The sequence below is a fragment of the Drosophila virilis genome, chromosome 5 (genome assembly GCF_030788295.1).
Source record: "Drosophila virilis strain 15010-1051.87 chromosome 5, Dvir_AGI_RSII-ME, whole genome shotgun sequence".
NCBI lineage: Eukaryota > Metazoa > Arthropoda > Insecta > Diptera > Drosophilidae > Drosophila > Drosophila virilis.
In genome coordinates this window covers 15,834,707-15,862,455 of record NC_091547.1, presented here as the reverse complement: position 1 = coordinate 15,862,455, position 27,749 = coordinate 15,834,707, and the positions used below count along the sequence as shown (strand labels likewise).

The window sequence follows — 27,749 nt, the reverse complement described above, 5'->3', positions numbered from 1 at the left end:
CCAGAAAATGCATTAACATTAACGCAGCTCACTCCTAAAATTTCGCTGCTTTTTTTTACATTACACGAAATTATTTAATTTCCTGCAACGCCTGCTCGCAATTTGATGAGCGGCTGTCAGACGTTCGTCCAGGGCTTGGCTGGTGCCCTCCTGACTGCCAACACCAACCCTCCCCCCCCCTCACTTTTCTCCTGACGATGGCTTGCCCTCTGCGTTCCGTCAAAGTTATGATGTTTCTGTTCGTTTGCCAGTAGCCCATTTCTTACTCTCGCCCAGTCGGTTTCGCGTGCCATTCCCCGGGAAATTCTGGCGAGCGCACACACGGAAAATTTCTTCATATTTTTTATTTTTCGTGTCTTTACCAGCGCTTATCGCTGCAAAGTTAATGACTATGTGGGTCATTAGCATTTTAAGCGTGTGCCGCCAAAGCCCCGGCGAAAGTATATTATAGAAGGTGCCCCCCAAGCGTAATGCAAATTTAAGATGTGGCTTTAAGAGGAGAAAACATAAAAAATAAAATGAAATTATACGATAGTTTGAAAGCAGATAATGTGGAATTAGCTGAGCTATGACTATATGAGAACTTTTCAAGCTACAAACAATCACAGATAATAAGTCTTAATGTCAATTTTCAATTTGCCATATACAAAAGTTTGCATTTACTTGACACTCAAATCACATTCTAGCCTGAGGCGCAGCATTAAATAAACGAATAATGTTGCTTTTGGAATATTTTACATGACATTCAAAAGTGCATTCACTTCAGAATCAAATCTGTTTGTAATAATAATAATAATCAAAAGCAATAAAAAATACTAAAAGCAACAACGCCTGGCAGCATGGGCGGACTGATGGTCTCTGTGCCCGCTTAGGCTGCATTATACCCTACCCTGATGATGTTGATATGATATACAAAATTGCATTTATAAGCAATCATGTCAACGCCCAAAAGAAATATGAAAATACGTTGTTGTACTTGTCGCTTGTCGCTTGTCAGCCAGGCGCCACAAGTCAAGTGGCAAGTGGCAAGTAGCAGGGTGCAGGGTGCAAGCTCTATATGCCGCAGTGGCAGAGGGCAGGCAGGCAGGCTGGCAGGCAGTCAGGCGGTAGAAGCAACATTTTGCCAAGCGCCTCCAGAAATTTCACTTCACACCTACGAAACGACGCCAACGACGTCATAAAATAGAAACGGAAGTAAGTGTAAGGCATACAGGAAATGCATTCGGGCTGTCTGGTGTCGTTTAGTGTATGTTGCCCCACTAGCTGGAGCCTTGTGTCTGCCTGCAATTTTTGGACGCCCGCGGTCTGAAGACATTCTTTAAGCGGCAAATGCGACAACTTTTTGCTCGCATGCCTCGCCGAGTGAATCGTCAACTGAAAACGCCCCCTAAAGGCGACATGTGTCGCCTCAAACTAGAAGGTCGCAAATTGGGAGAGATGCGTGAAAGTGAAAGTGTGGAGGCTTAAACGAATTATATAAATGATAGCATATTATAAACTATCCTGACTGCAAACCAAAAAAAAAAAAAATAGTCGTGGACTTAGTTTTACACATTTTCTAGCATCTAGGACTTGGTCTTTATCAATTTTAAGTTTCAAGTCGTTCGCTTTAAGCCCGGTTGTATGTTGTGCAATTTTTGATGATCGTCTCGTCAAATATTGATATACTGGAGTATCCGCAGTTTTTGAGTTGAGTAATCGCTTGTACATTTGTCTGGCAATTTGTATGTGAAGCTTCTACACACACACAGAGTTTCGAATTACTTTTAGCCTTTGAGCTGATGGCCACTTCGGTGGAGATATTCAATCTGTGGCAGATACGAAGCACAAAGCTAATGCTGGCTGCCTCACGCTACGAATATATTGGGTGCCCGTTCTTCATGCTGCCAGATGTTTGATGCTGACGATGCTGACAGTTGATTGAACACTTTTGAAATGACAAAAACGCCCCACGGGTGACATATCTCAAAACACTTTACGATACCCCACCAGCTCCACCCTTGCCAGCTCTTTGGGCCTGGGCTCGGGCTTGGACTAGGTGTTGCACCTTGATTTACGGCGCTGCCTGAACTTGGCCGCCGGCATTTCTGGGCCCCAGATTATAGACTGAGAGATGGTAGCTGGGCTTTTGCATTTGCATTTGCATTTGCAGCGCTGCTGGCAGCCGGCGGCCAATCATTAAAACGTCGGTATGATGAGTTTGCGTCCGAGTTTGCAGTTTGACTGTAGCTGGAGAAGTTGGAGAGGGAGTTCGGGAGTACTTTCGGGCTGCTCTCTCGCGGTTTTAAATTACCATTTTAATGCTGCCGAGTGCCGTTGATTGATGTGCTCTGCTCGGCTCGACAGCAGTCGACAGTCGACAGTCGCGAGTCGAGAGGCAGTTGGCAGCCAAAATGTAAATGGCTTTTCTGCAGCGTTTTTCCTGCTAACAAGCTTTTGGCATTTTGTCTAACGCGTTTTTTACTTCAAGGGCATAAAAACTTTAATGCTGGGCCATAAAGCAAAAAAACATCAATTGCCCCTTCAGTCACACAACTCTCTCTTCCTCCCCCGCTCGTTCTGTCTGTCAGAATACATATTAACAGCTACTTTGAGACACTTCATTAGGTTCTGTGCCGCTGCATCTGCCGGTGCCGCTGCCACAGTTGCTGCTGTTGTGTTGTCGATTTGAGTTTTGTGATAAGCCACTCGCCCACAAGACAGCGGCACTGGGCAGCACCTACCGCCCAACCGCCCGCCCGCCCGCCTGCTCTGCTCTGCTCTGCTCTTTGTTTGCCACAACATTTTGACGTGGCCGGCGCGCTGATTGAGCGCAAGTGCCGCGCTGTCTGACAGCCTGACAGACTGACAGCCAGATACTTTGGGCTTTTAAATGCGCTGCTTCTTTCTGCGCCCCCTCCGACTACTCCCATAAGTATTTATATATACATTTGGGCACATTTCTTGGAGTGGGCTCTTAAGCAGCTTCTGAATGATGCGACGCGCCCGGGCCACGTCAAAAGTGTCGTCGTCCATCTGTAGGTCCCTCTTCACCGCTACCTGTCATGTCTCCTGCCGTGTAGCGAATGTTAATGAGCTGTTAAAACTCAACGTTCGTCGTGGACACATCTCCAAATTAAAACTGCAACAGAGCAACAAACTGAAGAGCCTGAACTGTTAACTTGTTTGCACTTTATATTTTTATTTTATAGTTTTTCACGTTTATAAATAGTTCATTAGCCTGGCTACAATTGGCTTATAAATGACAAAAATGGTGGGTAGTGTGTAGGCCACTGATTGGATCTTTTGGAAAATGGACACTACGCTAATGAGGCTCATTTAGTAGGCTAATGAAAAGACAGTTGCGCTAAATTAATGAATCAAAAGTTTACATTTAAAATAATTATACGAACAGAGAGAAAATGAGTAAAATGAATGCAACTTCAACAAATAATTTAATAAGAATAAGGAAATTAGACAGTCGTCGTTGACTGAAGCTGGTTTCACAGTCGGATCGTAGTAAAAATGAATTAGCTTGCAGCCTTGGTGAAATGTTCACTGATCTGCATTTCCATTCATTGATAATCAACATTTTTGGACTCTTCGAATATAGTCCTAATATATTGATAGCACAACTAGAGTCAAATAATATAATACAAAACATCCGCTGGGCTTCTTGAGATATAAAACTAAAAAAAACTGCTGCCTCTTGGAGCAGAGCTTCCTGCGAATGGGAGCTGCTGTTGAAGCCTACTTGCTTTAAGCAATTATCATGTAAGCTCTTAGCTGTCAGCACCCACTAATGGAGGCCACTTAATAGCCTCTTAGCATTCGCTTCATTTAAGTAAATCACAGCAAGAGAGTCGCTCGTGCAGCTGGCTGGGCCTTTGTTTCCGCCTTTTCTGATACTACTATTCGCCACCAGACTCTAAAGTTTCGCCCCCGCGTTACGATTTTCTCAAGTGTCTCGCATGACAATAAGCCGCTACCCAGTTGAAGTGCAGAGTTGTGTGCCCCTAAAAAGACTGAAACCCAATACGCAGTTGATATTGTTGCGGAGTGCGCTTAAGCGGCTTCTGCATGTCAAGCTCTTGGGTCCCGGGTAAACAAATACTTTGGCGCCCATGGAGGGGATCTCATATTACCCACGGGTCTGCGAGCAATAATTTATTGGGCCAGAGTTATGGCTCTTAGATTAGTTGGCAGTAGCCGATGGGAAATTGGCGAGACTAAAGTTCCGTAAGTCTTAACAGGCTAAGGGACCTGCTCCCCAAACAATTTGTCTGCTCTACGAATTCCGTGCTGCTGTGCTAGCAATTACTTGTCTAAAATAATTGGCTATGCCGCAGAATTGAAAAAAACAAAAAAAAAAAAAAAACAAACATAGACCGAAACAGAAACAGAGAAATCCTGACCAGACGTCAAACAATCAAAAACTGTCTGCTGACTTTGACTTTGGCTTTGGCTATGGCTTTCAGTGGGGCTGCTTGTTAGGGCAGCGATTTCCGTTTCCGGTAGAGCTGTGCCTGGCATTGAAATTGAAAGAAAAACAAAAGCGTGAAAGGATTTAGCAGCAATCACAGTTTCAATATTAATAGTTGGCTGGGTTTTCACTCCTCATTTGCCCACCTTCGGAATATTTGGGGCTGCTGCTCAGCATTTTTGCTGCGTGGGTGCTTTTAGCTTTCGCTTTGTTTGGTTTTACTTGCAGCCCTTTTGACCACCGCAGACATTGGCTAAAATGGCAACAATATAGCAGCAAACAAAGCGCAAATCGAAAAAGGAACCTCCAATGTCCACACCTATAAAAGCGATTTTTATTTGCCGTCTATTACGACGTTATTGACTGACTGTTTGCCATTGAATGTTGCGGGCGGGGGTCAGGATCCAGCTGTGACCAGGAGCAGAACGAGCACGTCGTCTGCGGTAAGCGTATATCCCCTCCGAAAATAAATACAAATAAAAAAGGGAGCATAAAAATAAGTAATATTCGCCAACGCTTTCGTTTTTGCCCTATTCCCTTTTTTGTTTGCAATTTAACTTTCGTTTTCAATTTTCATGGCCCTTTTTTGCTGGCCTTTTATTTGCGGCCAGCTGAAAATTATGTAGCATTTGGATTTACTTGGGTTTTATACGGTTCCGCGTTTCCATAAAATACGTAAAAGCGTGTAAAATGCACCTGAGCTGCGTTTTAGAAATACCAGACAATGCCCAGACAATTCGGCATGGGGATAAGGTGTAAACAATTGTGGGGAAAAAATAAATCTTTTGTCCCATTTATTGATATTGGCAGCTTTTTTGTTGAGGGCGCTTATGGCTCCTGGGAATGTATAGAACATTTCAAATTTAAGATTTAATAAATGGAACCTTTAACTTATCCGTACACTTACATGAGCTTATATATGTATGTGTTTATAAACTGACATTTGCAATCAGTTAGATTTAGACTTAGTTCAAACTTCATTAATGATAAACCAATCACTCAGCAAATCAGTTTCTGTCATGTGGATAAGCAACTCCTAAAATTGTATTTCTGCTTGAAGACTGTAATAAGCGGCAATTATTAATTAGAATAATACTCATTAAAAACTTGCTGGGCCGCATAAATTTCAGCATAATTTGATTGCTGACATGGAAAAGCCAGCGAATGGGAGATGGAAAGCGTAACGTATTTTAATGAAATTGCCAAGAGGCAGTCAGTCGCTCAGTCAGCCAACCAGTCAGACAGTCAAGCCTCGTCAAGCCTTACTGTTTATCGATTACATCTCGTCATGCGTCAGAAGCCCACGCAGACAGACAAGCAGGAAGACAGACGTACCCACCAAAGAGGGTGGGTGGCAGACGAGGTGGGGTCGGCGGCTTAGCTCATGCTGAAGGCCACCAGCGGCTTAGTGTTTTGGAGTGTGGCAAATAAATTGACATTTATCTGTGTGTAACAAGATCAAGTATACGCAACATTGCCCTCTCGAGCTTGTGGCTGGAGTTGTGTTTGCATTGAGCACAGCTCAGCTGTGATTTTGTGGCCTACTCGCTGATACTTTTGCCTTACTTATGCATTTACGGAGCCCTGAAACTCAAACGGCAGGCGATTCTAATCGCAACACGGCGTATGAGTAATTTATATTGCGTATACCCGCTTTGACCTCGACACACGCAAACAAATTAAAACGGAAACCAAACTGCCAGCATATTCAAGAGCTGAAACTTGTGCTTCGCAGCTGGAGCCTGAACTGGAGATGGATTTCGACATGCATTGAGGTTCACGTGCGTCATGTTCTGCTTAGAAGAAACTACCGACAGCTACTTGACATTTGATTCGCCGATTAGTGCGTGGCAAGTCGCACTGTGTGTGTGTGCGTTTATTTCCCACACTATTTTGTGGCAGCGTCGCTTGTTGAAGCGCTTTTGAATTGAAATTGCAAATTTCGTTTTTATAGAAAAGTTTGCCAAGAAAAAGTTGAAGGAGGCTTCAGATTGAACTGATGGGAAGCCACAGCGAGGGCTACACTAAACAGACAATCAACTAAACTAGTTCATTTGGGCACAAAAACATTGAGTTGGGGTTTGCAGGTTCGCGATGTTTAACAGTTTTCTCTTCGCTCGTTAGAATTGAAATAATTTATACACGGAAATTGCACAGTTCCCCTCTTTTCAGGTAGTAATTGTCTCACAATGTGTGCGTAATTAGTTCCTTAACTTGCGAACTAGTTTGTTCAAAAGTCTTTCAATTGATTCACTTTGGACACTCATGCAGCCCTGTGTCCATATGCGTGTGGTGCTTCTTGGCGTTGGTTCTCAGCCATCGTGTTGCACGTTGCACATGCAACTTGTTGGCTGCCCCTTTTCGACGCAGTAGTTGAGTTGTTGCCTCAGTTGACAGCGCTGAAAACTTTGCTGACAGGCCAAACTGAAACTAAGTAGCTGCTAAGTAAGTTACCAACATGCAGACTTATGGTTAGTTAGTTTTACTATGCCATGGAAAATGGAACATGAAATCGGCCATCTGATGGCCCTTGATATACCTCAGTCATGGGCATAGACCATATAGATATTAATCTTGTCAGCCCTCAAGCCGGCAATTCGAATTGCAAATATATCGCATAGAAATACAAATACAGTTACCTGCAACTCAGCATAAAGTGGTTGCGCCTCAGCTTGTTACTTTAAACTTTCAATTTAGACTTATTTCTCACATATGAGTGCGTAATGCTCTCACACACATATATATACATATATTTGATTCACACAGCTAACCTAGTTTTCTCACACTTCTGCCTATTTTACAGAACTATGCCATAGATTCCTAGCAGACACCTAGCTAAGCAAGTGAACAAGGACTAGGTAAGTGAGATTCGTTTCATTTGCATTCCGTAGCGTAGCATTTGTTGTATAAGCCACAGCCTGCATAATGTAATTAGAATCCGGAAATCACACATAAAACCAATTTGTAACTTGATGAGCTGCAGAGCTTGGCAAATTTAAAGCAATTGCCATCAAATTTCCTGTCCCCAAGACTGATAGGACTTTAATGCAGCACGGAAATGCGCTCAACGAACCATAGACCAGGTGAATTCCATTTGCAAAATGTTCTTTCATTTCCGCAAAGTTCAAAAACGAGAGCAAAAACTCTTAGAAATGTTGCCGCGTCCATAGAGAATGTGTACAAGAAATCAGAAGGCAAGTTCTGATGCTCTAATAAAAAAATCCGTAAAAACACGGCATTGTTTTCAACCAATTTCCACTGAGACTGACTTTTACCTTACAAATAACATACATATAAAACCTGTTGTTATTCTTTTTTGATTACTTTTCACTCTTGTTGAATATGTTTCTGTTTGCGGTATAACAAAGCAACATGTGCTCGCTCAACTTTTGGCCGTCGCTTACATCTTAATATACCCCAACTTGCCATGAACATGGCTTTTAGCTAGAAATGAAAAAAAAAGACATTATTTAGTGACGAACTGTATTTTATTTCAAAATAATCTTCGCTTTCTATAAAGTAATTTTGAAATTAATCCCAATCATGTTAAAAGTGAAATTTAATACACAACTGTAAGCATCACATGGCATTTATTTTATGAGATATATTTTATTATATTTAATAACATATAGACAAGCCAAATAATACTAAATTACGAGTTTTGATATTTTTATTTTTTTTTTAGCATTTAATTCAATTTTTACTTGAAGTCATTTAATTCCCCTATTGGCCTTAGGCTAGTTCTTATCGAAATTGCTGTATAAACAAAAAGCTTACAAATGTACTCTACATTTCTCACTGTGTAGGTATTTGGCAGCATTGCAATCCGAAAAAACGACTGACTGACTTCTTACCACAAAAGTTGAGCTAATATGTGTGCACTCAACATGATTTTTGTTGCATTCCTCATTCTGCTGTGCTGTGTTCATCTGTAAAATGAAAAGAGATGTTACTAAATGTTGTATTTTTATACTGTCTGGCAACTCTGGTCGCCAGGCGACAAAATGAATTTAAATTACTTTTACGTGCTTCGGGATCACATTGCCCAAACTTGACGCAAATCATGAATAAATAAATTTTATGCGTAAATATAATTCAATTACCAAGAATATAAATACATGAACTGCGATCCCCCGTGACAATCTATGTGTGCTTGTGCCAGTGTGTGTGTTCGTGCTTGTATTGTGGGTGTATGTGGCGGTGTGTGCGTGTGTGTGTGTGTGCTTGTTGGGCACCTATCGAATAGCACACGAGTTGAGGTCGTTGTTAGGCAGCCGCTTTTGGCCATTTTTAAAATAAAAATCTGCCAAAAATGAGGCTGCCGATTCCTTTATCCATGCTGGGGACACTTTATCGGCACTTCAATGATTTTCATTGATTTTGTGTGTGTTATTTTTATAAACGTATTTTTTGCGTATGCCTCACACCTCTCCAATGACGATGGGTGGGTTATTTATTGATTTGCTTGTCCTTGGGTGTTTATGGTTGAAAATGTTCCCGGGAAATTGTGTTACCACCAGGCAAAAAACGGTGTTAAAAGATAATGTCGTTCCGAAATGAAGATGAGATAACTTACATATGTTGCGCCTTATCATGTGTACTTTTTTATTATTACACGCTATTTATTAAACTTTATAGTTTCAACTGTATACCTTCAACAAGTTTTTGAGCCAGCGGGTTTCTTCTGCTCAACTGTGCTCAACATCCCAAATCTGACTATCGATAATTCCTCTTTTGTAATAATCAACATGTCGCTCTCTCACTCTCCATCTGTCTTTTGGCAATAGCTTCTACGGGAATGTATGCAAAATTTGTATCTTCCATAAATACAATTTTCTCAGTATTTCTTAATTAGCTGCTTCTTTATTATTTAAGCATGTTATTGCAATGCTCCACAAAATTACGAACAATTTTCTCGACTGCACAGTCTCCTCGACTTCCATTGTCAATTTTTTTGGTAAAAGGTCCATAAATCACTCAGTGGACTCAACAGGTTGCCCTTGGCCCAGTCAGCCCCAATAGTCTGCCCATTTTTCAAGTGCCTGCATTCAATTAACAGTAAAATTTATGTATGGGGAAAACTCTGGATTCCGATGGCTCCATTCCTCCCCCTTGGCCAACACACACATTCAGTAGAAAATTGTTCGTATCAACTGCCAACTGCAATTAAAAGGCAATGAATTTTGGTCTCTCTCTCTGTGTCCATCTCTCTATCCCCCCAACCACGCTCTCTCGCCTTTGACTTTGCTGGCCTGCCAATGTGTGGGCGTTTCAGTGGTTGAAGGAGGCGTGGTCGTGCGTCTGGTCGCGTATGGCATTCGCCTTAAAGTAAAACACTTAACTTAAATTGAGTTCAACAGCTGGAAATAAACGGCAGAGTTTGGAGAATAAGAAAAAAAGACGAGCATTGCTTTAATTTTCGGCATTATTTTCGTTAGCGATCCCCTCGTGCAGCAAAGCCAACTGCCCCACTCCAAAAGCTGTCTCTTCCTCGAAGTGATTATAATTTATTGATTCCACGGGCAACGGGCAACATCTGTGCTGTGACTGTTTAAAAATAGTTTGTGCATGTTTTATGTGCATTTTATACATTTTATACATTTTATTTAAATTTTCAACAAAAGTTCTGTCTCCCTCCGCACGCCCCTGATGCTAGCTACCCTTTAACCAATGCCCGGAACATTAGCCAAAGCTGCTGTCGCCCTTTTGGCAACACATTTCACATTTTTCATTATTTCCACATTTTATGACAAAGTGGAATTTGAAAATGTCTCCATTTTATTTTTGTTTCTGCCGCCAAACGAGCAGCTGTCGCAGACACGCCCCCCCATCCGCCCGTCCGCCTGCCACCCACCACCTGCAGCAGCTTGCTAATAAAATTATTAACGTGTAAATTCCTGCGACTTATTTAGCTGCCAATTAATAAATTTTATATTCAGTTGCGAGTCGTTTGTTTTTCCTCCGTTTTTTTTTTTAACTTCTTTTGTTATTTCAACGCATTCCATTGGAGGCTGCTGCTGTTTCCCACCCCTCCTTCATTTCTCCCTCACGCCACACGCAATATGTGTCTGGCATATTAATGAGCATTTGTTACACTTCTCGACGGAAATTTATGTGTCCAGGTTAAATTCCTGGGATTTGTGTGCCGCTTCATTTCGCTTGTTCATTTGCTAGATTAATTTATGTTCCTGTCCGATAAAATTCTTACAAAATATTTTGTGACATTGCCAAGCAACAAAAATTTAAATTGTGTTTTTTTTTAACCCTTTGATGTTTTTATTTAGCATATATGATTACGTCGAATGAAAAAAGTTATGCAAGAACTCGATATGAATGTGTTTAAGAACGAGCTCTTCATATTGCCCAGACAATGGGAATTAAAGGAATGTCTATATAAGATCTATTAATATAAATTGAATGTAAGTTAATTAAAAAATATAAATTAAAATTTCAGAAATAAATCTTCAGCTTTCTGATTCAAAGTGTTTTATAGCTGAGAGCAAACTGTTGCATATGCCTATGCCTCGTTGTCTATCTCACCTCATATTAGCATGCCGGACACGTTGCTCGGGGAAACACTTCAATAACCCAAATGCTCGCTAGGTTGGCCATAAATAAGTAGACCATTCTCCCAGTGCCAACTGCTGAAACACGCCCCCCACATTAAACTTTGACCCATTTTGCAGCGCTCATTTGCATTCTGGCGCTGAGTCGTGGTCGGTGTTGTAAAACCCTTTTAAAATAATTTAAGAAGGAAATCTAGCTAAATATTTAACTGGCTCACACATGAAATTCAAGTTCCAACCCCAACCTTAAGCCTTCAGGATGGCAGCCTAGAGATTTCCCAAAAAAACAACAATGAGCACTCTAATTGTTATATGTTTATCCGCAAAGCAAACATGCCGGACACTATGAACTATAAGCACGCCGCAAAACCTACCCCAACCCTAGCCTCGCCACCTCAAGTGAAGCCCTGAGTCGCCCTTAGTTTCGCGCACGGCGCCATTGTGTCCCAGTCCCTGGCTCCGTGTTGGCTTTGGCGAATTTTTAATGTGCGCCACTAGCTCCGAAATGTATTTCACTTCATTTTTTATGTACGCGCCCTACGGCTGCCCGAAAAGCACAGTCCCCGAACTCCAACATTCATCTGCCAGCCCCGCTCAACCCTTCTAGCTGCATGAAAATGCTTGCCTTAGCGTCCAAAAAAAAGGTTTGCGTGCCAAATTATTGTGCCAGTGGCCCAAAGTTTTTTCTCTCCGGCTGACTTCTATTCCGCTTTTTTTTCTGTTGCTGCCATTTGGCAGCAGCAGCCAAAACGCAAAGTGCGTTGTACTCGACTCTTTTTAAGGCTGCCAGTAAAAATCAATATTATTCACAACCCGGCGTATGAGCAATGTGACGAGGCACTGCGGAAACGTAGCCTTCAGGCCACTGCCTCTTTGGCGAAGTTTATTATGTTGAATTTATAGCTAATGTGCTGGACATAGTTAAACGTAGTCACGTGTATTATTTAGATTTGCGATATTAAATGAATGTAGTTTAATTACAAATAATAAAATATTAAATGATTGAATAAACCAAACTTAAAGGCGAGCAGCCGACTTGAATCCCGAATCCAGGCTCGTTTATAAATATGCGATTGTTTATTTAACTGCGCCTCTTTTACATCTTAGACCATATTAAATACTTAACTTCAACTAAATGTTTATCAGTTTTACTGTGAAAAATGTCTTAAACTGATCGTTGTTATTTGGCACTCGTTTCAATTGTAAAACATTTTTATTTGCCGATGGTACACTTAGGCTTTAGTACAAATACTTGGGTATTAGCAAAAAAAAAAACAATACTGAAAAATACTGAAGCTTAAAAAGCCGCCTGGGAAAATGGCAGACTTTGCGTTTATTTCGTCTGTGTTGTTTTTTTTGTTGTTGTGGTGCGCATCGCTTGATTTGCAGCACAGAAAAAAAAAATAAAAAAAAATAGCGAAAATGCGGCAGCGCCTTTTCAAATGGCTTAATAAGCGGCCACGAGCCACAACAACTATGACAACAACAAGAGGAATATCTAGAGCTGTCTCGGAGTTGCAGACGCCGTGGCAGACGCGACAGATGCAGACAGGCAGCATGCAGCATGCAGCAGGCAACAAGCGGAGCAGACGCCATGCGGCAAAATAAAAACCCGAACGCTATAAAATAGACACAAAAACGCGAACTAGGTATTTAAAAATATATATCTTGCTCTCTCCCTCCCGTATATGCGCGGACATGGGCGGAGTAAGAGGGTCGCCGGGTGGCCGGGCCCAAAATAATGCGACAATTGCATTAAGTGCACAATGGATGGATGACCGACCGGAGGAGAGTGCCTGAATGCGGGGTAAAAGGGAGACCCAGGAGCGGAGCACTGGCGACTGCCTGGCAAATGAAATATTTTATCTTTATATGCAGCTTGAAGTTTTTGTCGCTCATTCGTTTGCCTTTTCCTGCTGTGTTTTTTCTTTGGTTGGGAAAATGCTGCACTAAATGTTTAAAATGGAAAAGATGCTCAACTGGTTTTTATTGTGCCAGGTTATGGTCAAATAAAGTTTTAGATTTTATCGCATGTGCAAGGGGGTTAAGATAATACTTGTACTAGAAAGAAAACTTGACAGCTTAAGTGTGAAGTTGGCCAGATGCGCCACGAGGAACAAACGATTACTGAAATGCTTTCTATATCTAGACCACAATTTTTCCATTGTAAATTATACCAAGACTCGAAACGAACCCTGGGCTAGGTCTGGAAAACCACCTTTCTAAAATTAAAAAGAAAATTCATCTAGAAGTCATTGTTGTATTCCTGATTGCATTCGTCTATCCGTATGCAATTAAACATATACGTTTTTTTTTATTATTTGAATCAGAAGTACAAGTTATTAAAAGCATTTTGTTCTCGATGGAATGCTGAAACATGCATCGCTCTAACAGCATGGCCAAGAGAACACAATTTTGCGTTTAGTTCTGTCACACAAACTGGCTCCCCCAACCATTTTGGCCCCCCTGGCTGACCAACTGAACAGATCTAAGCAGAACAAAACAAAACTCTGCCTGTGTCTGTGTCTGTGGCTGTGCATGTGCCAACAATTGCATTAATTATGCGTGCGGCAACATTTTGTGGCAAAGGCTTTTGCCAAATTGCCACAGCGGAGGCACTTGAAAGTTTTGCAGGCACTCAATTATATGGTCCAAGCAATGCGGGCAGGAGCGGCAGATGGAGAACTGCTGCCTGGTGACAGCGACGACATCAACGATTCATCTTTGACGGCGTCTTCGGCCTCCGCTCGTGGCTGGGAAATCTCAGAGAATGAGAGGGACAATTTGTGCGTGCCGCACTTCAAAGTGAGACTCGGGGAATCGGGCTAGGAATCTGCAACGTTGTCTGGGTTCCATGTCGACGACGTTGCCTTTTCTGTTTGCCTATTCAATACCTGAGCACTGAGCAGGGGGCGTGGGGTGAGGCACCGGCAGGCGAGCCAAATGCTAATCTTGATAAAAATAAACGCACTCGGGCACGTTGAGGTGGAAAAGTTGGCGCGTCTCACGTTTTTCGTCGCATTTTCAATTTGCTTGGCATTTGCCTGGCCATTGTCAGCATATCCCACTCATGGCCCTCCCCCTCTCCACGCCCATCCAGCCGTTAGACCCTTGCTAAGTGAATATTAATATTGACTTTTTGCCTGTTTGCTTTCGCATAGTTTGCAAAGTTTTTCACCTTTGATTGCTTCGCTTCCTCGCTTTTCCGCAGCCTGAACCTGAACCTGAACCCTGACCTCACCCGCTTACCATTTGTGGCCTTACAGTCAACGCTGTCTCCTCGCGCACTCCTCGCTCCTCCCGCCGCCACCACACTGAGCACTCATTCCCAGACTTTTTCTCAATGGCTGGTTTTAAATTTATGTGCAAAGTTTTATGCGTGGCCAAAGTCCTGGAATGGGAGCTGCTGCTGTAGATTCGCCAAGTGGAGGCGCTTTTCCATTATCAGCATTTGATGCTGCGCCTTCTCGGTAGTCGCTATTATTTTCCATTTTTATGACATTTAACTGGCACGTCCCGTTCCCAGCATTCCCACTAAGACTCTCGGCTTGTATGTCAAGGCCCTTTAACTTGGCTCCTCCAGTTTCAGGTACTCCAAGTTACGCTTGTATTCAAATAAACTGACGGAAAAACATGGCACTGTCAATATAATTAAATTAGCCTTATAAAAAACTGAAGAGGCAATAATTGACAAGAGACTGCCGTAAAGATTAAGAATATTAAAACTGGATTGGAAAATGCGCATTCCATAAGCTCTTTGCTTAAGTTATAACAACTTTAAAGATTCAAAATGCGTTCTTCAGGCAGTTATATTTGATTTCCGGACAATTCATAAAAAGTATGAATACCTCGATTTAAATTTGTTTTTCCTTCCAAATAGAAAGTAATGTTCAGAGATAGACACGACAGGAGATGAATTCTCTACGATTTCATCAAATGCTCTGTTTCATATATTTCTGCTTATACGGAATGTAGGTCCACTCCACTTCAAATTATTCTAAATTTTCCCATTACAAGTACAAGCAAGCACACGTCAGACTCCATCGTTCCTGCTCAATTATGAAGTAAGTCGACTTAAGCACTCCTTCATTTTGAACACACACAGATTGGCATTCACTATGCGGCTTACATGCACCTTCAGTTTGCGTACATATTTAAGCATTTTATAAGCCTATTAAGGCCCAACTTCGATTATGGTGGCCCCATTAAAACTGCCAGGGAGTAAAAAAGTGCCAAAAGTGCAACAAAAACAACAGTTTTCAACTTGTTGGCCTTTGACGGCGCCTTCGAGGGTGCTCCAAATTGGGTGGCCCGGGCGCTTCTTGACTACTATAGCCTCAAACTTGCAGCCTCTCCTCTGACGCAGCAACCGCAAGCGACGGCGTGCTATCAAAATATTTGCCACAATGAAATCATATTTGTGTGCTTTGCCAGTGCCACGCCCCCACTTAGTAAGTACATACACTCTGAAGGAGGCGGGAACAGAGAGAGGCAGCCATCGCTGGGACTCGACTATAGTCAAGTGAGGCTGGCGTGCGAAAGTTTATTAAAAACTTTGTGTGCCTTTTGCTTTATTTTTTCGCAAACAAACAAGCCATACACACACACACACACACACACACACACACACCGTACACACAAAGCACAAGCACATGCACTGTTACAAAAGCAACAGGAGCAAAAACAACAACAATGGCCATGCGAAACTTAATAATTCACACAGGAGTGAATTTTTCACAATTTTCACTTTTTTGCCGCTGCCATAGAGAAAGCGATCGAGTAGGGGTTGGGGGGGGGGGGGGGGGGGGTTGACAGCCCACGCAGGAGCAAGTGTGTGTGTGTGTGTGGGGGGGAAGGACAATTGGTTGGTTAGTTGACTCTGCTGGTTTTTTGTTTTTCACCAATTTTATTGAGGCAGAAAATATGATCCAAGACCTGGCGACCAAGCTGCGATGTCGGAGCGAAGAACTTTAGGGAGAAAGAGAGACGCAGAGAAATTAAGAGAGTGTGAAGGAGTGAAGCGAAGATTGTGGATTGCATGTGTGAGTGTAAGCTTTCAACTTTTGTTGACAGAATGAAACCTCAAAAGTTTGCGCTACGCTTTTATTATTTGTTTTACAGCTAGTTAAGAGCATTGTTCAAATTTGCAGCGTGTACACCGGAGAAATAGTTTTAGGGATTGAAGGTGGCGGGGTGATTCTGAAAGGTCTTCTCATTGTTTGCACAAAGTAACTGGCAGACAGGCAGTCAGACAGACAAACAGACAAGTGCTTAAATGACACAACGGGTTGAGACGAAGACACCGGAAGATATGCATGTAATTTGTTAATTACCTAATTGAGTGTTCGCCAAAGGGCAAATATTTAATTTAAATCGAGTGCATGCCTTAGGCAGTAGCTGAAATAGGATAAACAAATCTTTATTGGGCGTGTTTCGGTCCCAACATGCAAAATAAGCAATTTCATTTAAATGTCATCCTAAAAGTAGGCAACGGCAAATGCCCAGCAGAGAACTCTGTTTTCAAGCGATTGCCCGAACGGTATGCAATATTTATTGGATAATATGCAATTATAAATTTGAAATTACAATAAAATGTTTAAGGCTTTCAACTGACAATTAGCAAACCTTTTATGCTTAGAATACTTTACAATGCTATTCTTCTCAGTATTTCAAATACAGATTTAATATGGAAATCAGTCTGTGGCTCGTTCTGCTGCCGCAACACCTCTTTCGCGGTTAGATGCTTCCTTCATTTTTGGGTGCGTAATTCATAAAAAAAAACTTTTGCGGCTGCTGCCAGTTTATTTAACACGCTCGCTTTTTAGAGACACGCCGCAAGATTTATGCGCATAAGTTACGCGCTAATATTTCATAAAAGTCGAGACCGACCTGAAAACTCAAAGAGCTAGAGCCAAAGCAAAAGTCAAAACTCGTAGGTCGATGAAAAGTGCTGACAACTCGCATAGAAAGTTGCTGACTTTCCAGACGACGAGCGGTGAGTTAAGTAGGAATTGAAAATGATATTGAGTTAGCTCTGCTGCATTTTATGGTTTGGATGCAAAGTCAGTCCTGGCTTGTCGGCAGTTTCTCTTAATGTGCGCCGTCCAAAAAGTTTTGCATAACGCAGTGTAATAGTTCCAGTTAAGGATCATAAGCTGCCAAAGACTGGAAAATTTAAATCATTTTTTAAATGCATGCATATTCGTAAAGTTAGATTAAATAGGATTTAAAATCTTAACAATCAGCTTAAGGCTTGAGCTTAAGGAACTTTCTTCTAGGCTCTTCTATTTTATTTTATTTATTAATTATGCCGACGGAAAATTAAAAGTACACTTTTATAACTCCAGTGACTGACTATGCTCCTACGCTGCGATGGCAATGGAGCAGCAGGGGGATGCTCTGGAAAGTCAATTAAAATTATAAAATATTTAAGCCTTAAGCTTTACTGCAGCGAGAATTTCTTTAAAAGTATTTAGCTGCTGTTGTATTCTTATAAAACGAGATTAAAATATATGTATATATAGAGATAAATGAATTCCATATATAACATGGTTCATATTGTAAAACTTATTCAATTTTATGTTTTGCACTTCCCTCTGCGTTTAGAACTCTGTCAGCAATGACGTCCAATAACTGGTGATATTGCATCACACTCACCTCAAATCAACCATAAGTAACTCAACAGCAGCAACAACAACAGCAACAAGGAAACTGAGGCGGCCGTTGAGGTCCACGTTAACAACCAACAAAATGGAAACCGACACACACAGCAACAACAACCACAGCAGCAGCAACACAACCAACTCACACACAAAGTGGCGACAGGACAGTAAACCTCCTTCCCTGACACCCTGGCCGACAGCGTTGTCCTGGCTGCCGGCGCACCTTCTCCCGCTGCTACTGCTGCTGCTGCTGCTGCTACCTGGCAGCACAGATGCCTTCTGCCCCTCGAAGTGCCAATGCCTGGGCGGCGATGCAAATAGTCGCGCCCTGTGCGTGGATGCGGCGTTGGAGGATGTGCCCATTCAGCTGAATCCGGAAACAAAGTACATAAACCTCACGCTGAATCGCATACGCAATCTGGAGTTCACGCTGCCCTTCTACATGAAGCTGGAGGTGCTGGATCTCTCGCAAAACATCATCGAAACGCTGGGCTCCAAGAACTTTGAATACCAGACGGAACTGCGCACTCTGAACTTGAGCAGGAATCTGGTCAGCGCCCTGCACAAGCACGCCTTCAAGGGACTAACGAATCTACTGCTTCTGGATCTTAGCTACAATCGCATTGAGACAGTGCATCCCACGGCGCTGGGCGATCTCGCGGCGCTGGTGGAACTAGACTTGACCAACAACAATATTGTCAGCCTGGAGGATAACTGTTTCAAGGGCATGTTGTCGCTGGAGGTGCTCGTCTTTCGCAACAACCGGCTGCTAGATGTGCCCGCTAGCAATCTGTGGCATCTGCATGCGCTCAAGAGCCTGGACATGTCCGATAATCTGGTCGAGTACGTGCGAAACGATAGCTTTGAAGGCCTCAAAGAGCTGCTGGCTCTAAGCGTGCGCGGTAACGTAATGAGCGAGCTGGATGTGGGCGCCTTTGAGGGACTCATCTCGCTGAAGCACTTGGATCTATCGGATAACAATTTGACGGTGAGTGTGGGGGACCACAGGCATAAACATGCAGCAACATGTCGTATACTTGTTAGATAAAATAATTTAGCATGAAACAGGCGGAAGGCAGTCGGACACGGCATATCTACTTGCACACAACAGCTAAAATATTGCGGCTGCCTTTTAGGCGCTTACACGCACACACACGCACACTCATACACATACATAAATCAGACACTTTGCTCTGTTGCTTTCGTTGTAAATCCTGTGACCAACACTTTGCAAAGCGGATTGCAGGCGTCCTTGTCCTGGCCTGGCCAGGCCAGCCATGGACAGCAGCTTAAGTTCGTCCTTCCTGTGCTGCCTGCTGCATACGCAAAATTAATAACCATAACTTGTTGTTGTTGCTAGCGTATGTGTGGGCGTGTGTATGCCTTAAACTTCACGCACACTCACATGCAGGCAGACAGTCGTATATAGTGAGTCCTGTGGCCATGTCCTTTTGCTATTTATGCACGCAAACATGTCCGTACCGTCCTGATTTCTGTTGCGTATACACTTTGCCTATTCCTCGACATTTTCTGTTCGTTAAATGCTGCCTCTGCCTTCCCCTTAGCTCCCCCTACCCGACTCTACCCGTGCAACATTCTTTTTTTTTTCGTCCAGCAACACTTTAAGCTTGCTGTCCTTGTCACTCAACAGCTTTCAAGCTGCTTAAATGGCACAGACACTTGGGCATACTTGAGTATGAAGCATTTGTTGCATGCCACATTTGGTGCAACTTTGAAAAGTGTACAAAATGAAAAGGAGCAAGACATCAATGTAGTTTGTCCAGTTTCTTTTATAGGCAATTAATATTAAAGCATATATTACTTAAGATATCTCATAGATAAATGAGCGGAAGACAACTGGCCCAAGAAATATTCCATTGGAGTGTGTAACGCATTGAGGTAGTTATCCCTATCTTCATGAAATAAATTTATGTAATTTTTTTAAGTCAATTTATCTTAGTACAAATTAGAGTCAATACATCAAAATAGTTTTAACAGCAAGTAATATTATCTAGTTTTTGTTTTTTTGAAGAAGAATGAAGCTCAAATTTCCGTTACCGTAGCTAGAAGCAGTATGCAAGGAATATTTTTAATCTTAAATACATGCACAATATATATAAATATTTATATATTTATCTATATCTATATACATATGTAAATAAGTAGTTCTGAAACCGTTGCATGCCAAAACAGCAGCCCAGACATACGTAATCTTACTAATGCCCCTTCCCAAGGAGAAGTATGACGATGCAGGCAAAAATTTCATGCACTCTCCATACATATGCAATACATAATAGGGATCAGGAGCACACTAGGGTAGAACCTATGCTTATGGCTGCATTATAACAACTGCCACCATGTCTGCGCATAATAAAACAAGCTGGCCCATGGCAGAAGGGAAAAGGGAAAAGGGAAAGGGGAAGCACAAGAAGTAACAATGGAATGCAGTTTAGGAAAAACCAGAACATGCTGCAACGGCTAAAAACAAAGTCGCCAGGCAGCTCAAGATAAGCAGCTCCAAAAAGCAGTCAAATGAATTTTTTGTTCCGTTCTCTGACCAGAGGAGCGGAGTGAAACGTAATGGGGTGAGGTGCACGACGTTGCATAGCTTGCTGCACCCGGTCGTAGTATTAGGTATTGCCTGTACACAGTGCACACGACCAGAGACCATATATTTCAACTGCAAAATGCCAAAAGGTATTTTAAGTAGTTTCGAACTGATTCCAAGCGCCATAAATTCTTCTGTCGGTTGCCGTTGACTACGCGCAGCTCCACCTGCTTAGCCTCGGCCACGGCAGGCATGTGGTGCTTAGCGCTCAGTAGTCCTTTATTCCTTTTTCACGACCATAAATATATCTATGTATGTATGTGAATCTATGTGTGCGCTTGTGCGTGCAGGCCAGACTGTTATCTAGATGTGGACCTATAAAGGTGCGCAATGTATTCGTCAGGTTGCGGCCATGTTGGCTGCTGTTCTCTATCTCAAGCTCCGTTGCCAGTTTGCATAAAACAAAAACAACAACAACAGCTGCAGCCACAGCTACAGCAACAGCAGCAACGGCTGCAACAACAAATGCTCTGTGATTACATGGTGCATAAAAATGCATTCAGCTATGCAGTCCATAGTCGGTACACTGTAGTTCCGGACTTACCGCCTCCTGCCCATGCCAGGGCATGTACCTCTCCTCACCCACCCACTAGAATGCCTTTAACTGATGGCTTGCCAATTTTATGTCGATGTGTTTATGGTCACAGGGACATAAAGCGTGCTGCTCTTTGAGATGGAGTCCACATTTCACCTCAGGCTAGTGTAATTGAAAGATTGCATAAAATTTACTAGTTATTTATTATGTTTCACATATTCTCTGTTGTATAAGGCATAGTATTTAAGGGAAATAGCACATCCCGTGCAATCGATCGAGTTGTGCATTCTTATAATAAGGAAACCTAGACTATGTGCTAGTCTAGTAGGGACAGTAATTAATTATGCATAAATATTCAACTATTCATTAAGGAAGATTAACTATAAGGATTCGGTAATCGTAATTGGTAATCGAATACCAGGATCACAGCTTAATCCATGGAGGGCGAACAGTATTTTCTTCCCAGTACAGGTCTTCAAGCCCCTTGTAATTTTTCCTTGACAGGCTTAACCAAGGTGGTGATCTGCAAGTCGAACTGAAGATAAAAAAAAATGGAATGTTAACTTAATTTCCAGTACAGATAAAGCGTTCGGGCGGTGTGCAAGACAACAATTGGGGAGTTTCTATATAGAGGAGAGTTTCTATAAAAAGACATTGCCTTGTTCTCAATGCGAACATTCTGTGCCGTTGCATAAATAAAAGCACATATTCGATTTTCAATACTCTCATAATTAAAATAAAAGCAAAAATGCGTAAAAATTACTTATGCTGAATTTTACATATTCCCAGTATAACAAAAATACTATTGTCCGTGCATGCGTGTACGCATTTGTATTGGCATTTGTTTACGACTTTGTGGTATTTTGTTGTTTTCGATTTATTGTGCTTTTAGTTGTGAATTATGATTTTGCATTTTCCACATAAATATGATTGCATTCAGCATTGGTGCCTAATAATTGCAAAAACATCTGCACACGCCTACACATAAAAAGTAGAGAATGAATATCGGAATTTATAATCAATTTATTCAGCTCTAAAAAATTTCAAAATTTACATAAATGTTAAAATATTTATCAAACACAGAAATATTTTGTGCTTTTGTTTCTATGCTACGTTGGGCATGCCAAAGAATAAATATCATTTATGTTTGTGAATTTTTATAATAGGAGCGTATAAAATCTAAGTATTGTTCAACCTTTAATTCTTATTTCAATACTTCGCATTAAACATAAAGCTCTCTGCGCTATGCAATAAGTTATCCGATAAAAATTGGAGCAAAGGTACCGAAAGGAAAACCCATGGCAATCATTAATTCAAAGAGAAGTGGAAAAAAAGGGAAATTAATTTGGAAAATCAAAGTCAATATAATTTCGCTTTCTTTTATGCCACTCGTGCCTGTGCCTTGCTGCCTCTTACCTTACCTACTCCTACCTTTCCCCTCGCCTTAACCACATAAATTTCTCTCGCTACGTTCCTTTTGCACCCTCGCTTTTTTCACGCTGCGCTGCGCTGGCAAACGAACTGGCCAAAGAAGTGTCCCGGCCTGCCCCGACCTCTGCCCGCCCTATGTATGTGTATATGCCCGAGCCTTTTAATTAGTCAACCGCCCGCACCCCCCGTTTGAGTGCAGTACAAACACTGAGCGCTGGTCCCGCGATCCCACGAAGGGTTAAAATGTGAGCTGAAAATTGCCATTAGGTTAAACAATTGCAGCGCTTGGCCTACATTGCGTATGCGTAATGCTTTTCATTTTTGCTCCTTGCTCTACGTTTGCCTTGTCACCTTTGGTCGCTTTAAACGCTCCACTGCTCCCCTTGACGGCCTGCCCCCGCCACGCAGTTCATTACGTTATCGCAGGCGCTTCTCGTGTCCGGACGCTTGGCACATAGCTTCCGACACGCCAGCAGCTGCATGTGGTGGGTGGTTTGCTGTTGGCGTCGGGCAAGGAACACAGCTACAGTTTTTGATGAGCCATTCGAAAAAAACAGCCAAAAGCAGAGCCAAAACAGTTAGGAAAACCTTTTGCCACACGCTCGAGACTTTACTTAGCTCTGGTTGCTATTGTTGTGACCCTAACAAATTTGTTGCAAGATTGATTGTATTGCCAACACACACGCATACACACATACACACGGAAAATAAAGCGATTTGGCCAGACATCACAAAATGGCGCACGGATGTACATGACGTACATGACGTTTCCGTTTCCGCTGACGCCGCCGCGGCCGCCGCCAAAAGCTGCGCTTTTCAAGTGTTTCACATTTTATTGTTGAACAACACTGAAAACTGCCCCCTCGCGGCTCTTGAAGCATTTTGAATGCCAGCGCTTTTAGAAACAAATATAAGCTGGCGGTGGACTAAAAGGCATAAACAAGATGCAGAGTGGAGGGGGTGAGGAAGGCAGACAGCGAAGGGCAACTAAATGGCAACTATCAAGTGCAGCCGCAAAACGCTTTTAAAGCTAAGTGGATGGTATTAACATTTTATAAGCCCGGCTTCCCCAAACTTGGCTCTCAGTTTGTTTAAACGCTCGAAATTAAATGATTTTTTGCTACTCTTTCTCATTTTTCTCGTTTTCTCTCTTTCTCTCTCTTTTTCTCTTTGCAGATGGTACCCACCCAGCAGCTCTCGAAACTTTCAAATCTCACTTATTTGAACTTGGGCGGCAATCGCTTTGCCCACTTGCCCGCCGTCGCATTTTTAAACTTGTTTCATTTGCGCGAATTGCACTTGAGCCGCCTGGACTATTTGCAGCGCATCGATTCAAGGTAAGTTGCCATCGAGCCGAGTGAAAGTTCAAACGCCCCGCTAGCCCCAGCACCTCGAGTTGAGAAAAGTTACACAGATACTTAACAAACTCTAGTGCATATATATGTCTTTTTCGGATGGTAACTGGGTCAGCGCCATGAAATGTAGACACAGCAAATAGTTGCCGAGAAACTGCAAACGAAAAATCAGCAAACTGGACAACAGCAAACAGTTTGCTCAAAGTGAGAGTAATTCAGAGAAACAACAAAACTCTGCAGCACATAATAATGAGGCTCTAAAAAAAAAAAAAAGTGAAATAAAAATGACAGCCTTCCCGCTCAGGCTGTCCTATACAACTTTTTTGACATTCATGGCTTGAAGAGAATTAAAGAATTTTCTTTTTGTTTATTTTATTTTTCCTTTGAAACTTTTCTTTTTATTTCAGATGAAATATTCTATATTGAAAAATATGCTTAGCTGTTATCCAACAATATTGCATTCATATTTAGGTCCCAGCTCTTCTGCTTTTCCGTGTGAATAAAATTATAAGGTTAACTTTCTTAAATCGGTTTGAAATCAACAGCGAGACAGTGCTAGTTTGAAAAATTAAACAAACTGAATTCAAAATAATACAACAGCTTTTAAGATGATTTATAAGAAATTGGTTTGGCTTGCCACACATATATTTATTTTTGTTTAAATATATTATATGTTGTGAATTGTTTCGTATAGAACTTAAATGGATGTCCTTAATAGTGTGTGGGAGCTACAAGAAGGCCATACAATAACTCAATAATTAAATTCTGTTGAGCTGAGGGGAAAGAGAAACGTGTTAAGCTTGTAGTTCTCTATCACTTTCTGTAAGCGCCACTGCCCTAATAGGCTTTCCCTTAAAACCCAGTAAAGTATGCAATACTTTGGCAAGGCTAATCATCTGCCTCAATAGGCAGATCAAACCCAGAGCGTGCAATGGGATTTGTAATCCCTTTTGTGCAACTCACGGCGCTTACGAATGCTTTCCAAAAGTAGCTATTTATGCAATTCACTTTCACACACTTGCACGTGACCTACCAGCCACACACACACGCACACTCGCACACACACAGAAAGACACTTAAACATGCCTGGGCTACAAATCATTATTGCTCAATGCAATCAATCATGTCTAATACGCTTTGGTAATAAGATGCCAACACACACCAACACACACACTCGCACATCCAATCACAAAGTCAAATTTACGTCCCCCAAGTTCCAAGTGCCCCGCTCTGAAGCAGACATTGAAATGCTTGAGCTCAATTCGAGCATATGTTAATTCAATAATTCCAGGCAATTTTCATATCAAATCATCATCGAAGAAGCCTCTGTCTGTGCAAAAGTCTCGACTTGGTTGTCAATCAGCCCCCCCTTCGCACCCTGCCCCACCTATGCTTCGTTCAACAATAATATTAACATGAGTTACATGGGAAACGTTCGCAGGCCGAATCATGTAAATGGATCCATAGATGACGGAGAGATGCCATTAAATCAGTTTAATTTCGTTTGATTCTCTTGTCTGACTTAGACCAAACCCGCAATTTCTTGCCCCGTCTGCCGCCACATGCCCTACTCAGTCTTTGCCTTTTATAATTGCTTTTGCTTTTTGTTTGGTTTTGCTTGATTTCTGTTTCAGTCCTGTTGCAAACTTTTCCCTCACCATTGTTCGCTGTCTGACAAATTGTTGCCTAACTGAAATTTGCATACCACTTACATACACGCACTGTCACACACACACGCACCCACACACACACACACACACATGTTTCCTTATTTGCAAACTAAATTTTGCGTTTGTCTCCGCTGGTTTTTCGGGGGCTATTGAAAGCGTCGGCAAATCTTTGCCGCCGCCACAAAATCTTATGCTAATATAGGAAAATTTGAATTTTCAACCTTATTCTCTTTGTTGGCACCGCAGAAAATGAAAATGGAGTGTGTGCTAGAGGAGGGAAAGACTATTCAGCATATCGTTGCATACTTCTAGGGCTGGTCGAAACTCCGTTAAGTCGACTAAAAATTGTATCTATGTGCAAGGAAATGTTGCTCCAAAAGTTGGCATATTTAAGAGTTGACTACATCTATGCGATTTGCTTCTTTCTCCAACAAAGTGACGGATGCAAGGACGCTTTTAGTGGCACCTTGTTATCTTACCTTCTCAACTTACCAATAGTTAGTGTTATCTTACCTTGGGCATGCCTGATTGGGAGATATCCTAAAAAATGAAACATTATCTGTATTATTTAGTACTTAATAGACCTACTTTCGGAATTGAGATATGGTCAAAAACAATATTGCAAGTCGCAAAAGCGGCTAAAATTGGATCTTATATTTCCAAAATGTGACATGATGTCAGCAAATCTTAAATGTAATTTACCTGATTTGTGCCCGCTCCTCGCCCAACTTTAACATCAGAATCAATCGCTTGCCGACATTGCCGTTGGCAGCACATAGTTAAACTTTATTCCCATTTCCTTCCGTAGATTAAAAATTTCCACAACAAGCAGGAAATTATATTTCACTAACTTAAGACTGGAGCTCTATATGTGAGGGGCTGGCTGCTTTCGACAGAAGCACAAACAAGTCTGCGGCTTATGCAAAAGGTTCCAGACAAATTGTCAGACACCCTTTAAAAAAGTGAAATAGCGGAAATAGCGCAACATTTTAAAGTTTGGACGGGCGCTGCATTAAAGGCCGAGACATGCCTCCGCAGAGCTGTGTCTCTACACATGTATGTAAATATTTATGCAAATGCGTTAATGGAAACCCAACCCAAACCGACGTGCGACGTTGGCGACATGTTGATAGCAAAGTTTATGGCAGATACATTTCGCAAACTGCGAGATACACATGTGTTGCTCTGGGGTTGTCTCATTATAAAAACCTTACACCCGAACAATCAACGCGCGCTCGCAAAATTCATTAGGCAATGGCACGCACCTTCCCCAAAGCAAACAACCCTCCCCCAGCAGTAGCAGCAGCAGCAGCAGCAGCAGTAGCAGATGTGGAACACCCCCTCGGCCCGCTGGCAGCACTTGAGCATATCAAAGGGAATATTAAGTGAACATTTTTACACCGAACGGAGGCTGTGCCAGTCCCAGCCAGCATCCGCTGTATGACTTAATAGCTAAAAGTCATTCGCTACATTAACACTTGTATCTGTCCCAAAAGGGATAACCCGAAAGGTGTTGCCCAGCTCATTTGCACGGTTTGTCATTGCGGGTTTCAAAATTGAAAATAATTGTTTTGAAATTTATGCATTCCGTGCCGAGCTGACTTCATTTGCCCGCTTGGAGTTGTAATGCGATTCGCATTGCGAACGGGGAGATTGGGCATATGCGGCATTTGGTTCTGCGGCAGCTTTGGGGTTGAATTTGCTGAGGACTCCAGGTCTGTGGCAGCTTATCTCGGCGTAGCTTAGTTGGCTGTTGCTGCTTTTCTAAGTTGAATTATGAAAGAACTGCAGGACGGCCTAGAAAAAATAGATTTTGTGTCTAATGGCGTGGAATGTAATGTAATTTTGGGCATCGCATTGAATGTGACAGATCATCTAAGACGTGAATGATTTGTAGCTCTAAGATGACAACTGACTATTCCAAGGAATATAAAATTAAGTGAATTAGATATTAATCTTCAAGCAAATCATAAAGGGCAAATTAAGTTATTTTCATGCAACTCAAAAAAAAAAACCTAATCGGAATACAATGTTAATGGAGTAGTGCTTTATGTAAGCAATTGAAATGCAACACGGAAAATAAGGCTTACTTCTTTTTGGCGGCTTGCAGCTCTGGCTTTTGTTGCTGGCTAAGCTTCGCTAAATGAAATCTCACATTAATCATAAACGCAAATATTTTCAAAGATACGCACTGACACCAACCATTTTTTGAGTCCACATTAAGTGACGCCTCAAGCTGTGCAATCTTGCAGATTGACTGAATTTTGTTATGTTCCTTGACAAAGTCAAAAGAATATCTTAGCTTTGTGCAATTTGCGGCCCATCTATTGGTCCGCTCGTATATTCATACTTTTCTGCGGTGCTCTTGAAGCTAGAAGCTTAAGATTTTGAATATATACTCTTGTATATTCGCATCAGATCTTCCACAGATGTAAAGTCACCGAGTGGACCGTACCTTAA

General features: G+C 42.0%; 1 protein-coding gene across 1 annotated transcript in view; it reads left to right on the top strand.

Annotated features, from left to right (window-relative positions):
- Fili (Fish-lips) overlaps positions 1 to 27,749 on the top strand; it is a 96,579-nt gene that overhangs the window by 58,921 nt on the left and 9,909 nt on the right. The window contains exons 2-4 of the mRNA XM_002049703.4: positions 7,266 to 7,320; positions 17,635 to 18,678; positions 23,441 to 23,601. Coding sequence (XP_002049739.1) covers positions 17,779 to 18,678; positions 23,441 to 23,601 — 1,061 coding nt within the window. The 5' untranslated portion in view covers positions 7,266 to 7,320; positions 17,635 to 17,778. The remainder of the gene's footprint in view (positions 1 to 7,265; positions 7,321 to 17,634; positions 18,679 to 23,440; positions 23,602 to 27,749) is intronic.